Source organism: Hippocampus guttulatus, chromosome 15 (assembly GCF_054856545.1).
Source record: "Hippocampus guttulatus isolate MCC_2025c chromosome 15, RoL_Hgut_1.0, whole genome shotgun sequence".
Lineage (NCBI taxonomy): Eukaryota > Metazoa > Chordata > Actinopteri > Syngnathiformes > Syngnathidae > Hippocampus > Hippocampus guttulatus.
In genome coordinates, this window is record NC_141275.1 from 9,208,401 (window position 1) to 9,222,471 (window position 14,071).

A 14,071-nucleotide genomic window follows, 5' to 3' on the forward strand; every position below is an offset into this window, starting at 1 on the left:
ATTCATATTTGTCAAGACTAATTTGCTTTGTTCATGCTCACATAGGTGATCATTTGAATTTGAAGCTGGAAAATACAGTATTTGCTTTTTACTGCCGCATCAAAATAACAGCATTCCCGGGTCTGGAAAAAGCTTTATTAATTGAGGCTTATATTGTATGAGGTTCAGTATATCAAGATACGGTGTGGGGGTGGGTGGCTCTATAAACAACTGATCTGTGAGCTTGAACAATGGTGGATCCTGACGTGATGTTCCAGTTATAACATTTCTAATTGACTCAATGCAAAAATACATACAGTACAATCTCATTTCTAATTTTACACTCCATTCCTAACCATGTCTATGTGCCCTTAATGTGTCAGCCTAATCTCTGCCGATGTCCCTCACCTTGGCCTGGATGGCAAATTGCCGCCCCAAGCTGCAGTGGTTGATCTCTCAGGTGAGGCGTAAACACACGCATTAATGGACAGATATCTCTGAGCACAGTGAGGGACCCTGCGGGGGCTGAGAGACTGAGACCTCTGCACTTCCCTCGTGGCCGTCTTCTGGACTGATGAGCTTCTCACCAGGTGTGACCAGTCGCTGGAGTTTGTGGATGCTTCCAAATAAGAGATACAGATATTTAAGTTTACCGTACTCCAAAAGTGTTTTCATTCACAATAATGGAATCCCTTCTCGACGACTGCTAGTTAGGCTGTTAGTTTTGTTTGTGTGAGCAACATAAAGCAAAAACTACCAAATAGTTTTACACTAAATTTGTGAGCTACTTTTGCACAATTTGGACTCTGTTTTCCTGAATATTTCAGTGAATATGATATAATACATACAAAGAGTAAGCTAATGAACAAAATCAAGTCATGTTTAAATGGTGGGTACATCGACGTGCCCAATTATGATTGTTTGCGTTTGTCAGGTGTCGGCGCTTCATTTGTAAGTGACATTCTGGATCTTGATTCTTGATGGTGAGGTAATTTCTCCAAACCTGATGGAAAATCTGTGTTTGATGTTTGATGAGCAGGCAGGCAGTCATCAGTGTCCAAACTGCGACTGTTTCTCAGAGCTTGCAGGGAGCGAAGGCTGGTCCGCAAGGGTGATTCTGTCCGAGCTGGGAGGTACAGTAAGTCAGAGCCAACATATACAAAGACATCCATCCATCCGTTACCCAAACCGCTTATTATACCAAACTATATGTTCTCTATAAATGAAAATGGATGACATCTGGGCGGGACAGTGATCATTTGGTGAGTACATCGGCCTCAAAGTGCAGAGGTCTTCCAATGTGGAGTTTGCACGTTCTCCCAGTGCCTGCGTGAGTTTTCTCCGGGTACTCCTGTTTCCTCCCACATTCCAAAAACATGCGTGGCAGGTTTATTGGGCATTCCAAATCGTCCCTAGTTGTGATTGTGAGCGCGAATGGTTGATTGTCTCTGTGTGCCCTGCGATTTGTTGGCAACCAGTTTCGGGGGGTACCTTGCCTACTGCCTGAAAACAAGGCATAGGCTCCAGGACACCCGCGACCCTTGTGATGATAAGCGGATTTGAAAATGGATGGATGACAACTGAGAAATCTAAAAGTACTCAGTTTGCTTTGCGTACCTCGATTCTGAGCTCTTTTTAGCAACTTGAACTGAGTGACTTGCTGACGAAGTCTAACCTGTGACAACACAAGCACACAAACAAGATGAATATTCTTCCATCGGAATCGAATGCAAAAGTATGATCAAATTGTTACTTGTGGTTCAGGACTTCTTCTGTCCGAAACAGAGGCGGGCATGGAGATGTAGTCCTGTCGCAAGCCTACAGTGTGGACAACACAAAATTACTTCGAGACAACATTAAAAGTGGAGGAATTGTGCTAGACATACTGTCTTCTTGTATGCGGGCCATAAGGTGAACATCTGTGATGTCCTGCAATTTGTAGCTGGTCGTTACAGACTCAACGGGCACACCCAGATCACAATTATCTATTTAAATACAGAAAACTTTATTTGGGATATGAATGACATGTTTACTTGGCAACCTGGCGGTCATAATGTTAAGTACACTTCAACGATCTACAGACATGTAGTTCAAGAGGTGTATCATTAATTCTGTTTTCAAAGATAATAACGCGTGACACTTTGCTTGTCATTGATTTGCATGTCCACATTGGATCTCATCAGATCGTATTTGTTGGGTGTATAATATAGGGTGTCCAATAAGTCAACATACACTTTATTTGGTCGACTTTGTTGCAGGGATCATTTGGGCAGACGTGAGGCCATCAGCATTTGACGAGAGCAGGCATTTGCGCAAGCCAAAGAAAGTCTATCCGGAGGGCTGCACTGAAATTTTGCATCAACACAAGCTCGATTTGGCTTTACCCGTATCGATATTGGGTTATTTCAAGGCTTTAAGTAGAAAATTATGACACTCAAAGACTTGAGGACAGTACGGATAGCTTAATCGCTATCACCTTTTCAAACTAGTGCCAAATTGTAGTCTTGGACAGAGAAACTTTGTTTCATCCCTATAAAAAGCACACAGCCAAAGATGTCGATTGTTGATAGCCTCACGTCTGTCTGAGTGATACCTGAAACGAAATAGAAAAAGAAAGTGTCAAAAGTTGGTGTGTTTAATTCAGGTACTTTTACCGGAACTGTTCGAGGTGTCATTTTGACGAACCACAGATGCACTGTCAGTCCGATCTTGCACTGGAGGGTGTCTGTAAAACATGCTTCTGTAGGAACTGCTTGTTTCTGTGCAGAGACAAAAGTACAATTCTGTGATGGGATTTGTCACAATTTTTTGAAGGGCTATTTTTGCATTTGTGTCACTCACTCTGATTTAGTTTATCCAAAAGTAAACGCGATGCTGCCTCCGTCTCAGGACTGGGATTATCCAGGACGTGTCGACACCATCTCAGAGGAGACTCATTGTCCGCTGACATTTGTCTTTTTGGAGACTTGTACAGCCTATGAGCGATCCGGTTCATTCAGAAAAAAAACAGTCCATGACTAAGGATCAGACCTAATCAGAAGGCCGTGACATCAATATACAGGGGGCGGAGCTACATGGTGGCCAATTGTCTCGCAGCCAACAGGAATGAAAATAGGCATTATCGAATAAATTTAACTCGGTAAAACGTTGCTTTTTACTTAGTCTGTTTCTGCTCTGCTTGTATCATGAATGCGTTGGGCAAAGTTCTGAATGTGTGCATTTTGTTTTATGAAAGGATGACAGAAACAATGATACCTGTGTGTGCACACCTACCTTAGCTCCCACCCTCTGAAAAAGTCTAGCTCCGCCCCTGTCAATATGGTTTAAACTAGAGAATTTGTGGTAGAATTTGTTAGTGCCTACCAGCTTTCGTCATCCTCTTTATCGTCCTTAAGTTCAAGAAGCTCCACTAAGTCCAAAACAGTATCCGTTCCTGGGTCTTCTTTTTCATCATTAAGCATCATCCCATCCTTGGCACCAGAGGAGACTTGAGAATTAGATCCAAACTTTAAAAAATCTAGTCTCATCCTAGCATCCCTGGCGAAAGACCGAGAAATGCAACTTGTCACTCTTTTTGGGTCGGCCCACAAACTGGGTTGTGGATCTGACTTTCCCTCGGCCTGGAAAACAGGATGGTTAGATTTTATGACATCGTTAAAATCCAAACTCCAATTTCGTATGGCCAGGTCTTGGACATCCATTCCTTCAAACCGCAGGCTCCGCAGCGCAGACACGTCTCTCAATTATGAGTTTCGGTTAAAGATTTGCTCAGCACACGACGCGACACTTGGGCTTCGATTCACTGACCCAGATTTCTCGAGCATGGCTGTTAAGTATAGAGCCGCAACAGATTGGATGGGTTAAGAAAAGCATCACAAGATTATGCGGATTAAAGTGTTGGCAAATTCCTGCCAAGAAAGACAAAAGTCAATTCACAGCTCACCAGTGAGGAAGAATTTGGGATAATGGAATACTATAAACTGGGGATGTGAAAAAGCTTTGTTTAAAAAAAAAAAAAAGGTCATGATATCGGAAAAAAAAGCACAATATTGTGTTTTTGTACATAATAATAGCAGCGACCATGAAATAGGCATGGGCAGTCATTTTATTGTCATGTGTTGCTATTGGATCCAATGGAAATGTGCAGCTTTTAATATCGTAGCATGACGACTGTCATGATTCGGTTTAGGGACCAACAGGTGGCACTGTAGGGCTCCCCCGGCAGCTGCACACCTGTTGGCCATTTGCTAATTAAGGCTTTAAAAGGACTCCCAGCCCGAACACTCAGTGTCGGGTCATTGTTGCTTCTTGCTACTGTCATGTGTGTTGCTGTTTGCTTCTTGCTACTGTCATGTGTGTTGCTGTTTGCTTGCAACTGTCATGTTTGTTTCTGTCATGGTTCTGTTCCTGTTAGTTTTTTGTCATGGTTTTGTTTTGCTACTTTGGATTAGTTTTGGTTGTTAGCACTTTGTTTGTTTTGGATTCAGTTTTCTCTGTTTTATTAAATATAATTCGTCAAATACACCCTGCTCCTGCCTGCTTTTTGGGGTCCACCACCACCTTGCTACGTGACAACGACGACAATATCGTGACAATTTTAATACAGTATTGCGATATCACCATTATCCATACATCACTCGTGTATATGCGAACACTGAACACAATTTCCTGTGGGTCTTGAAAAAGTCAAAATGCTTTAAAATGTCAGGGTATGTTTAAGAATATATTTAACACACAAAATTGCTTGTACCATCTCGCATTCTTTTAAAATTCCTATAGAACAGCTCTTAAAGATTGAATGCAAATGTGTTGTATTTTAAAGTCGAATACAACGGAACTGCTCTTAAATATTGGACTGTACTTGAAAAGTTTGGGGGAAATGCTGTACACACGAGCAGTAAAAATGTTCTGTAGTAAAACAAACATTCAGGCTATATGCGTCCTCCACTTTCCCCTGCCATTAATATCACGGCAAACAAAGGAGGAGGTGTTTCTCTGCGGCACCTGCCACCTTACAAGTCCTCCCCCCCATCGCCTCCTCGTCCCTGACCGCCTCCACCGGCCTGTTTCCGCTTTACTAACAACTTTATCAAAACCAAATGGCGATGCATCGTTTTTTATCTTTAACGACAGGATCCCCATCGCGCGCCTCGTAGACCTTCCATGTTGCATGTGGAACCATTAGTTCAATCGTCAAGTTCCACCTGTGCCAGCGGGTGGAACTTGGAGATGAGGGACGACGGCCGCAAAGATGAACTCGTCAGCCCCTCTTTGGTGAGCCCTAACATCACCCAGGTACGGGAGTATTAAAGCTTCATTTTCAGTCGCTAAGTATAGTTTTACTTTGTTTTAAAGATGTTTAATTTGTAGTGGTATCGCTTCGCCCACTCTCCCGCTGCAAGACAAAGCGAGGATGAAGTTGACAAACCTGTCCGTCCACATTTTAGTTTAACTTGTTAATACCGGTAAAACCGTTTTAATTTTCATCCTACGCGTCGCGCTGTGTGTGTATATGCTTTCATGTTCGGTTGGTTATTTCACCGAATTCGGAGAAAATTTGGTCTCCTCTCATGCAGTTGATCTTCCATGTTGTCCCATTTTCCAACGTATCACATTTCCATCAATAACAAGGGCTGGAATGCGTTTGGTGAATCGACTCGCAATCGCGCTTTAATTATGAATAATGATCTAATTAAATCATATGATATATATACAATTAGGCTTGTTTGTTTTGGGACCAGGATTTTATTGTTCAATTCAACATGTAGAGGTGAGGAGGGTACTATACCTCCCTCAAGAAAAGTCAATTTTTAAAATTATAAACAGTTTGGATATCAACATATGTACACAGGAAGTATGCCTAAGTAAATGCATTTGGAGGGTAATTCAATCACCCAAGACTACAACTTTGTTTTCAATGAAACAAAATGTAAAATCTTGTAAAGGGACATCTTAGACCATAGCCTGAGAAAGATGAGTGTGGGGGTATTTGTTTTGATCCATAAAAACTCAGTATTTATAATTGAGAACATGACACAAAATACAAATCAGATCTGTGTAAAAGTCTACAAATGGCACGCCTAAACCGGTGAAGTTTGTTGCGATCTTGCCCACCACATTACTGGAAGATACTAATGAACGATTATTTAAAGGAAGCTCTTTCCTTGTAAGAAGCTATTTACTTTATCTTCTGCCAATAGTTGACAGTCCTTTTGTTGTCTAAAGTCTTGGTTGCAGCCAACGTAAGGCGCAGTGCTTGTTCCTCAGAAAAAAATCTATTGTCAAAAGAAAACATACGGTACTCTTACCAGGTTTGCTTTGCCACAAACTTTGACCCTTAGGCTAACTCTATTGACAACACATTTTTTTATAATCTAGTTTTCTGGATGCTGTTTGGATTAATCATTTCTGCCCTCACACATTCATATTTTATTTACACTGAAACCGCTCAAGTAGTCCATAATCCTGTTCCAGGATAATGATCAACCTCAGATTTGTTCGGAGAAATAAAAAGCCGATAAGAAGTATTGGGGATGCAGTAGAAATTTTTCAATAGCCTTTTATATTCCTTACCGGTGTATAGTGCAATTGAAAAGTATGCAAATCGAGATTACCATTTATGCTTGCTAGGTGATTCGCTTCACTGAAAGACAAAACACTGTGTATGTTGAGTTAGTTTTTTTTTTCTTTTGTATGTGCTTTCAGGACAGAGACAACTGTTCCATTTCCAGTCTTTAAGTCGTCTTCACCTTTTTCATCGTCACTGGTGCCCTTATGGTAGCATCACAAAATACACCAAGAGAAAAAAAGCAGAACAAACCATCTCAAGTTTATATACGTTGATGTATCAGGAAACTTGCCAAAGTCGATCTTTGAAAAACTTTGCCTGACTGACAACATGTCTAATTAATGGCTCTTTGAGACTATGCCTGACTGACAGTTTGTATAATTTGTGGTTCTCAAATATGCCAATCATCCCTTACAAATTAACAGCACCTAAAAGGAGAACTGCGATTATCTTAACTTCCTCCCCTGGAGGCACCGTGTGAAAATGGTTCCTCTTAACTTTGACAGCGAGGGCGAAGTGCATGAGATATGTTTCAATCATCGTAAATCCCAGTTGAGATGAGGAATTGCGGGCCGAATTTACTGAAGGATTGTGTGGCGCTTACCTGCAAAAATGGAGCAAACAGATAGCGTAGCAGATGGTGAAAATGCGTCCACTAATTGTGATACCAAGCAGAGTTGCGAAGGCATCTCTGTGCGCCAATGGTTAGCACCACCCCGGTCAGGAACCCGAGTTCGCATTCTGATAATTTCATGTTACTACAATGAGAATAATAATAATAATAATAATAATAATAGCCTATTGCATTTTATTTGAAGGCGCCTTTCTGAGCACTGAAGGACACCATATTGTTCAAATTAATAATTGTAATTAAAAAAACAGCGGGAGATCAAAATAACAGATTGAGTAAGCAGTTTTAAACAGGGTGTGTATTGAGTTGTAATATGAATTGAGAGAAAGTGTCTCTTCCTAACTGCCATCATTCTGCCACGGCACCAAGCCTACATTTATACTGTGCGCAATTGGGGGTGGGGCAGAGCAATTAAAGGCGCTATCGGCGACCGCGTTTCATTCTTTGTGGATGTGGCCTCGAATTTTATATCTCATTTCAGTGAATCAATTTTGTTTTGTGTGTTTTTGTCATTTTCTTGTAGAATTCAATACATTTGAGTGGCCAAAACGGCCCGAATCACGCTGCTGTATCACAAGCCCAGAGTCCAGAGCCCGTCTCAAATGTGACCACCTCAAGAGGGCATTGGGGTGGCAAGTACGAGTTCCTGCTTTCTTGTCTCGGATACTGCGTGGGTTTAGGCAACGTGTGGCGGTTCCCTTACCTTTGCTATCGCAATGGAGGAGGTAAGGGGAGGGGGGGCGCTCAAGCATGTTTGCATGCCTTTTGTGTGTAGTGTTTACCTTTGCACATTTGTCACCCCTGTTGGAGCACAATGGACACTTTGCTTTGGCTGTGATCTGCCCTTGTAATTATTTTGGCATAGCATTCATCCTGCGATGCGGTGATTGAACTCCACTAATCTTTTTCTTTGATGATTCGTCACACCCTATATGCTGTGCATTTTCACATGTGACGTGATATGTTGTATTTGTGAAGGCCAAACCCTCAACGATGATCTCCCTTGTCAGGACACGATGTGTACTTCCAAATCACGTCAGACCCAATACAGGAATAGTGTATCAGAAGTTCAGGTTTTACAAAGAGATATAATACCACTCTGGCAAAAACGTTTGCTCCAGTTCTTGCCATGTAGTTATATCTCCCCAGAACCACCCTTCTTTCCGCTGACCCCTTTCGACTCTTGCAGGTGTCTTTCTTCTCCCCTACTTCATCATGCTCTTTGTTACGGGCGTTCCGCTCTTCCTTATGGAGCTGAGTCTCGGCCAGTACGGAGCAGCCGGCCCCATCACCGTATGGAAATGCTGCCCTCTGCTTAAAGGTGACGGCCACTTTCTCCATAAGAGTCAGTGACATTTATGAGAAGTATGTCTGGTATAATAAGTTGACTCAAAAAAACAACGTGAAGAATGTGGTGAACTTCACGACTGCAGTTATGCTAACGCTAACAAAGTCAATGACGAGTGTAGTTTATCTCTATTCCCTAAGTAATAAAGAAGAGATGATTGAAATGCTTTTATGTAAAGATGGGGGGGGGGGGGGGGAGATTATACTTTGGTCATAATGTTACACTATATATTGTGAACCTGTGTTCTTATTTGACATAGCAAATCTCATGTCTAGCCCGACAGCTAGTTTAGAGGAGGAATTGCGTTCCCGAAATGTCTCAAAGGAAAAAAGAGGAGCAAATAAGTGCTAGACAGGTATAATTGGATTCATTATCTTAGGTCTTCTGTTGTATTGTAATAGCGTGTTTGCTACTTTTCCGACTTACTTCAAACCTGCTTTCCATGTTGCAGGCATCGGCATTGGCATGCTCTGTGTGGCTGTACTGCTGTCTCTTTACTACAACGTCATTATTGCGTGGACGTTTTATTACCTGGGCAGCTCGTTCCAGATACCCCTGCCTTGGTCATGTGACGCCAACGCTGCCATCTGCAATAACTCCAGCGGGGAAAGTCTCAGCCCCTCGGAGATCTTCTGGAAGTAAATGCAATCATTTAGTGAACGGACTGTATTTGAAGTCTCTCAATAGCGAGCACCCCCCGCGACCGTTGTGAGGATAGAGGGGATCGGAAAATGGATGGATGGGTAGATGTAAACAGCCACTGGTCAGGGCGTGGCTTCAGCACATTCAGCATTTTTCACCATTTTGAAGTCCTATTTTATATAAAGTACTTGCTAACTTTTTATTTTTCTCATCATTCAAATTTGGTAGGATTGGTAACAACACTCTTCTCTGTTGTGTGTTAAATTACCGAGACAATATTTTTGCTTGACAGTGTCTTTAAATTCTTATGACCTTATTTTCGTGTCTTCAACGCTTCAACGTTCAATCCCGCAAGCGTCGTGATCGCATTTCATTTCCCTCCACACACTGTACAACAGCATGTCATACATAAAAGGTTTTCATTCTTTCCTCAGCCATTGTTTTTTTTTTTTTTTTAAAGGAAAACATGGCCTTATTTCTTTCTCTCTTGTGCATCATATTAGTGAGCGTGTACTGGGTGTTGTGAACAGTGAGGGCCTGCATGACCCAGGTCCCATCCGCTGGCCCCTGGCATTGTGCCTCCTGGTTGCCTGGCTCATTGTCTTCCTGTGTATGCTCAAAGGAATCCACAGCGCTGGCAAGGTCACCCGGTTTCAAAAGCTAACTCGGAATATCATGACATCATCCCGTGCCTTGTGTCAGTTGTACTCAGGGCGACCTATACTCTGTGTTTTTAGGTGGTTTATGTCACGGCTACATTCCCGTACTTAATCCTAATCGTTTTGATCATCAGAGGTGCGACACTGGAAGGCTCTCTTCAGGGCATTGCTTTTTACCTGATGCCAGACTGGAGGCGATTATCCAGTGCACAGGTACCGATAGCCCATGAAGAGGATTTGGTGGTTTTAAAAATAACTGCGGGTTCTTTTTTTCCTTTACCTGAAATATTCCTTCTCAAATCCTAAAGGTATGGAACGATGCAGCTTCACAGATTTTCTACTCATTGGGTATTGGAATTGGAGGAGTGCTTTCTATGGCCTCCTATAATAAGTTTGACAACAACGTCATCAGGTGAGTTCACTTTACAGGTGGAGCATGCCCACAGGGAATTGCATTGTCCTTTAATCTTGTTTCTTTTGATTTCAGGGACACAATCATTATCACCACGGGAAACTGCCTCACAAGCTTTTTTGCAGGATTTGCTATATTCTCAGTCCTGGGCCACATGGCGTGGAGGAGAGGGGTGCCAATTCAAAACGTGGCAGTTTCCGGTAGCTGCTTTATTACATTGGCGTTATGCTTGCCTTTGGAAGCAGCACATGGTAGTCAAAAAGTGATGAGCACGTGAGGGTCACAACCAAGATTTTTTTTTTTTTTTTTGTAACTAGCATCTTTATTATTTCAACCACACATAGGACCATACAAATCTGAACATATGAATACAGAGGACGTCGTACATTTCCACCCGTATTTAGTTTCCACAACAACGTCCGTACATGGCTGTGACGGCCCTTTAACATAGGAAACAACAAATGACGTACAAACATATTTGGGGGAAAAAAAAAAGAAAGAAAAAAACAACACACCTACAAATAAAAATAGCAGAATATTGTGATCAACAGTGACAAGTGTCCCTTTTATTGGATTTATATCCGTAATCTATAGTGACCTCTCCCGATTTGTGGTGTCATTCCCTCTTTCATTTGTTTTTGTACTCCTCCCATTTTTCCCATCTCGTTTTAAACTTCCCTACTTGGACCCTTAATATGTATGTGAATCTTTCCAACTCAAATATTTCTCCCACTATTTCCAGCCATAGGTTCTTCGTCGGCGGGTCAGTTTTAAACCATGTTCTTGTTATGGCTTTCTTGCTGGCCACAACCAAGATTTTTATGTTTTCTCTCAATACTCTGGCTATCAGACATACTCCAAAATCATGTGTGGGTGAACTGAAGACTCTAAATTGTCCATATGTGTGAATATAAGCGTAAATGGTGGACTTTTTCTGCCCCGCAATTGGCTGGTAACCAGCCGTGTGTGCCAAAGTCATCTGGGATAGCCGCCAGCTCACCCACGAGCCTTCTGAGGATAACTGACATAGAAGATAGATGGAATGTAAATGTTATGAATCGATGCATCTTTCCCAAAAAACATTTCTATGATGTACATTTTTTTTGTTCTCCATGTATTACACTGACAAGGGGAAATTCATTGCACATACCGCTATAAGGGCTTTTAAGTAGAACTTAACGTTGCTTGCAAACATGTGACACTTAGTACAGTCACCTCAACTCGCACCTGCACTTTTGTCGACTGGATTGAATAGCATCCTTGACAGGTGATAATGAGCTGTGTGGGAGATACAGTGCTTGGAAGAACTGAGCCATGAATTTGTCCTCATGCCAAGAATGGAATAATTACCATCATTAAAACATGGTTTCACCAAAGTATTATTCTCCGATAATCGCCAACATTCAAATGATGTTTTTTTTTTTCTCTTGGTTGCAGGGCCAGGATTAGCATTTGTAGTTTACCCAGAGGCCCTTGCTCTGCTGCCAGGTTCAGCGTTCTGGTCCGTTCTCTTCTTTCTGATGCTTTTTATGCTGGGGATTGACACACTGGTAAGACTCCTATTTATTGGCATGCCTGCATGCCTTGACAGACACGTTGTCTGATCCTTTGTGCTCTTCCACATCACAGTTTGGCAACATCGAGGGCATAACCACTGCGGTACTAGATGAGTTCCCACAACTGCGAGGGAACACCAAGCACAAATCCTTGTTTCTGGGCGCTCTCTGCTTTTGCTTCTACCTGATGGGTCTCTTGTTCGTCACTGAAGTAGGTTGTGGGTTTTATTTATTTATTTAATCACAGCAACCACCGTGCACATCCACTATCCTCGCCATTTTTTTTTCATAGGGGGGCATTTACTGGTTCACTCTAATCGACGCCTTCACCACTAGTTTTGGCCTCATCATCATCACTCTCTTCATGTGCATTGGCATCTCCTTCTTCTATGGTAGCCCATCTTGCTTCACCACCAGTCATTCATCTTCTCCTTATCTTTATTCTGCGTGTTAACTTTAATACCGCGTAATGATTTTGAATTATCAGGAGTCAACCACTTTTGCCAGGACATCATCGACATGATCCGTCACTGCCCTCCCTGGTGCAGCAAATTTTTGTTGTACTTCAAAGCATGCTGGGTATTCTTCACTCCATTTCTTCTTTTGGTGAGTCGACATGAACTTTTTTAGTTGTCATCGCTATCCACAGTGTGATATTAAAGATTGAACGCAATTCTTTCCAGTATGCTTGTTGCCCTTTGATTGGAACGCCCAGTGAGGAACAACACCATTTGTTAAATTCCCAAACACGGTGAACTAGAACTGCCTCAGCGCAAACAGGAAGATAGATGTTACGCATATCTGCTTGACTATGAAAATAGTGCCCTTCTATTTTACAGCTATGTGCAATGCCGTCAGCAGGACTTGAACTCACTTTGGGGCCCCTCCACATTAATGTCTCTAATTGAAAATACTCCTTGATGGATAAAACGGTCATGTCTAGGCAAATGAGCTGGAGTCAACTTTCACGTTTGAAATAATGCACGAGGAGATGTACGCTTAACCTGATCATTGCTTGTCATTCTTTAATTGATCTTGGAACTTTGCGTCATCCTTGTCGTGACTCACTCTGTTTCTGTTTGGGATTGTAGTTCGTCCTGACCTACATCTTCATTGAGATGTACAGCACGTCCCTCCGTTACGGCAGTTATGTGTATCCTCGCTGGGGGAAAGCGTTGGGGGTGTGCATGGCTACAACCTGCTGCCTACAGATCCTCATCTGGGCCATCATAGCCATCTACAAGGAAACGGGAACACTGAAAGAAGTCAGTATCATGACCTGTTCACGATGATTCAAACTACAAAGCTTTACTATGAGTCCTGTACGTATTTTCTGCAGCGTTTCTACAAATCAATTCGACCCCTTAGCTCCTGGCGGATTAACACCAATGCAGGGGGAATGGAGCGGAGTATGGATGCAGAGAGGGTGGAGGGTCTATTCACAGTTACTCTCACAGATATGGACTTCAGTGCGATGACATGGGAGGAGGGAAGAGGGATTTGACGGCCGGAGGAACAATGACCACACCAAGATGAGCAGACTGTTTTCTTGATAAAGAACTGAAAATATGACATACTCAAGTTGCCCTAGGTTGGCTTTGGTGGTAGTTTCTGAACACATCTGCAGGATGTTATAGAGCTAGTGAACAACATAAAGAACTTTAGCATGGTAGCGGCGGCCTCGAGTGGTGTAAAAAGGGTACTGACGATGGAATTTGCTCGAGCAACGTCCTTCAATACCGCATGTTAATGTCGTTAGTTTGAGTATCAAATTAGCACTGGCGTGGCTGATCGGTGTTGGGTGAAACAAAAAGAAGCCAAACAATCTTGAATGAAAAAATAAGTTGCCATCATACGAAAAATAATTTTATTGTGACATAAGGCTACTTTGTTTATGCTGTATTTTTAAATTATTTAAATGTTGTGTATTTTATTTGAACTGTTAGCTCCTAGAGATCTAACGTATCAGGTATATTGGTTCTGATGATCATATTATGATCATTGACTACTTTTTTTTAAGTCTAATGGAATTCCACTGATTGCAGTTGATGTTAGAATACAGTCTCTTTTGCAACAGGGTTTTTTGCCACAAAATATACTTTCCAAGATGAATAATAGAATAAATATGTGTATAATATCCATTACGTGTATGAATAACTGAATAAACCTTAACAATGTCTTTTATAGTAGTGGCTGCATGTCTATTTCATTGCCAGACACATTTAAACACATTTCACGGGGTAAATCGTCGTTTTTTTGTATGTTAGCATACACTT

General features: G+C 41.9%; 2 protein-coding genes across 2 annotated transcripts; one reads left to right on the top strand and one right to left on the bottom strand.

The window, feature by feature from the left end:
* Nucleotides 1-121: 121 nt before the first annotated feature.
* On the bottom strand, nt 122-3,800 carry LOC147193720 (uncharacterized). Its single transcript, XM_086130928.1, has 8 exons — nt 3,343-3,800; nt 2,821-2,954; nt 2,634-2,738; nt 1,866-1,964; nt 1,733-1,797; nt 1,597-1,654; nt 983-1,105; nt 122-598 (listed from the first exon to the last, which is right to left on the bottom strand). Exons 1-8 carry the CDS (start codon nt 3,678-3,680, stop codon nt 384-386), a joined length of 1,137 nt encoding a protein of 378 aa, XP_085987054.1. The 5' UTR covers nt 3,681-3,800; the 3' UTR covers nt 122-383.
* Nucleotides 3,801-4,980: 1,180 nt separating this feature from the next.
* Nucleotides 4,981-13,981, top strand: slc6a7 (solute carrier family 6 member 7). Its single transcript, XM_086131437.1, has 14 exons — nt 4,981-5,274; nt 7,702-7,903; nt 8,368-8,499; nt 8,978-9,164; nt 9,672-9,810; nt 9,906-10,040; nt 10,136-10,239; nt 10,315-10,439; nt 11,677-11,789; nt 11,869-12,006; nt 12,088-12,187; nt 12,283-12,401; nt 12,887-13,060; nt 13,135-13,981. The coding sequence occupies exons 1-14, from the start codon at nt 5,143-5,145 to the stop codon at nt 13,297-13,299; spliced, it is 1,965 nt and encodes a 654-aa protein (XP_085987563.1). The 5' UTR covers nt 4,981-5,142; the 3' UTR covers nt 13,300-13,981.
* Nucleotides 13,982-14,071: the final 90 nt, after the last annotated feature.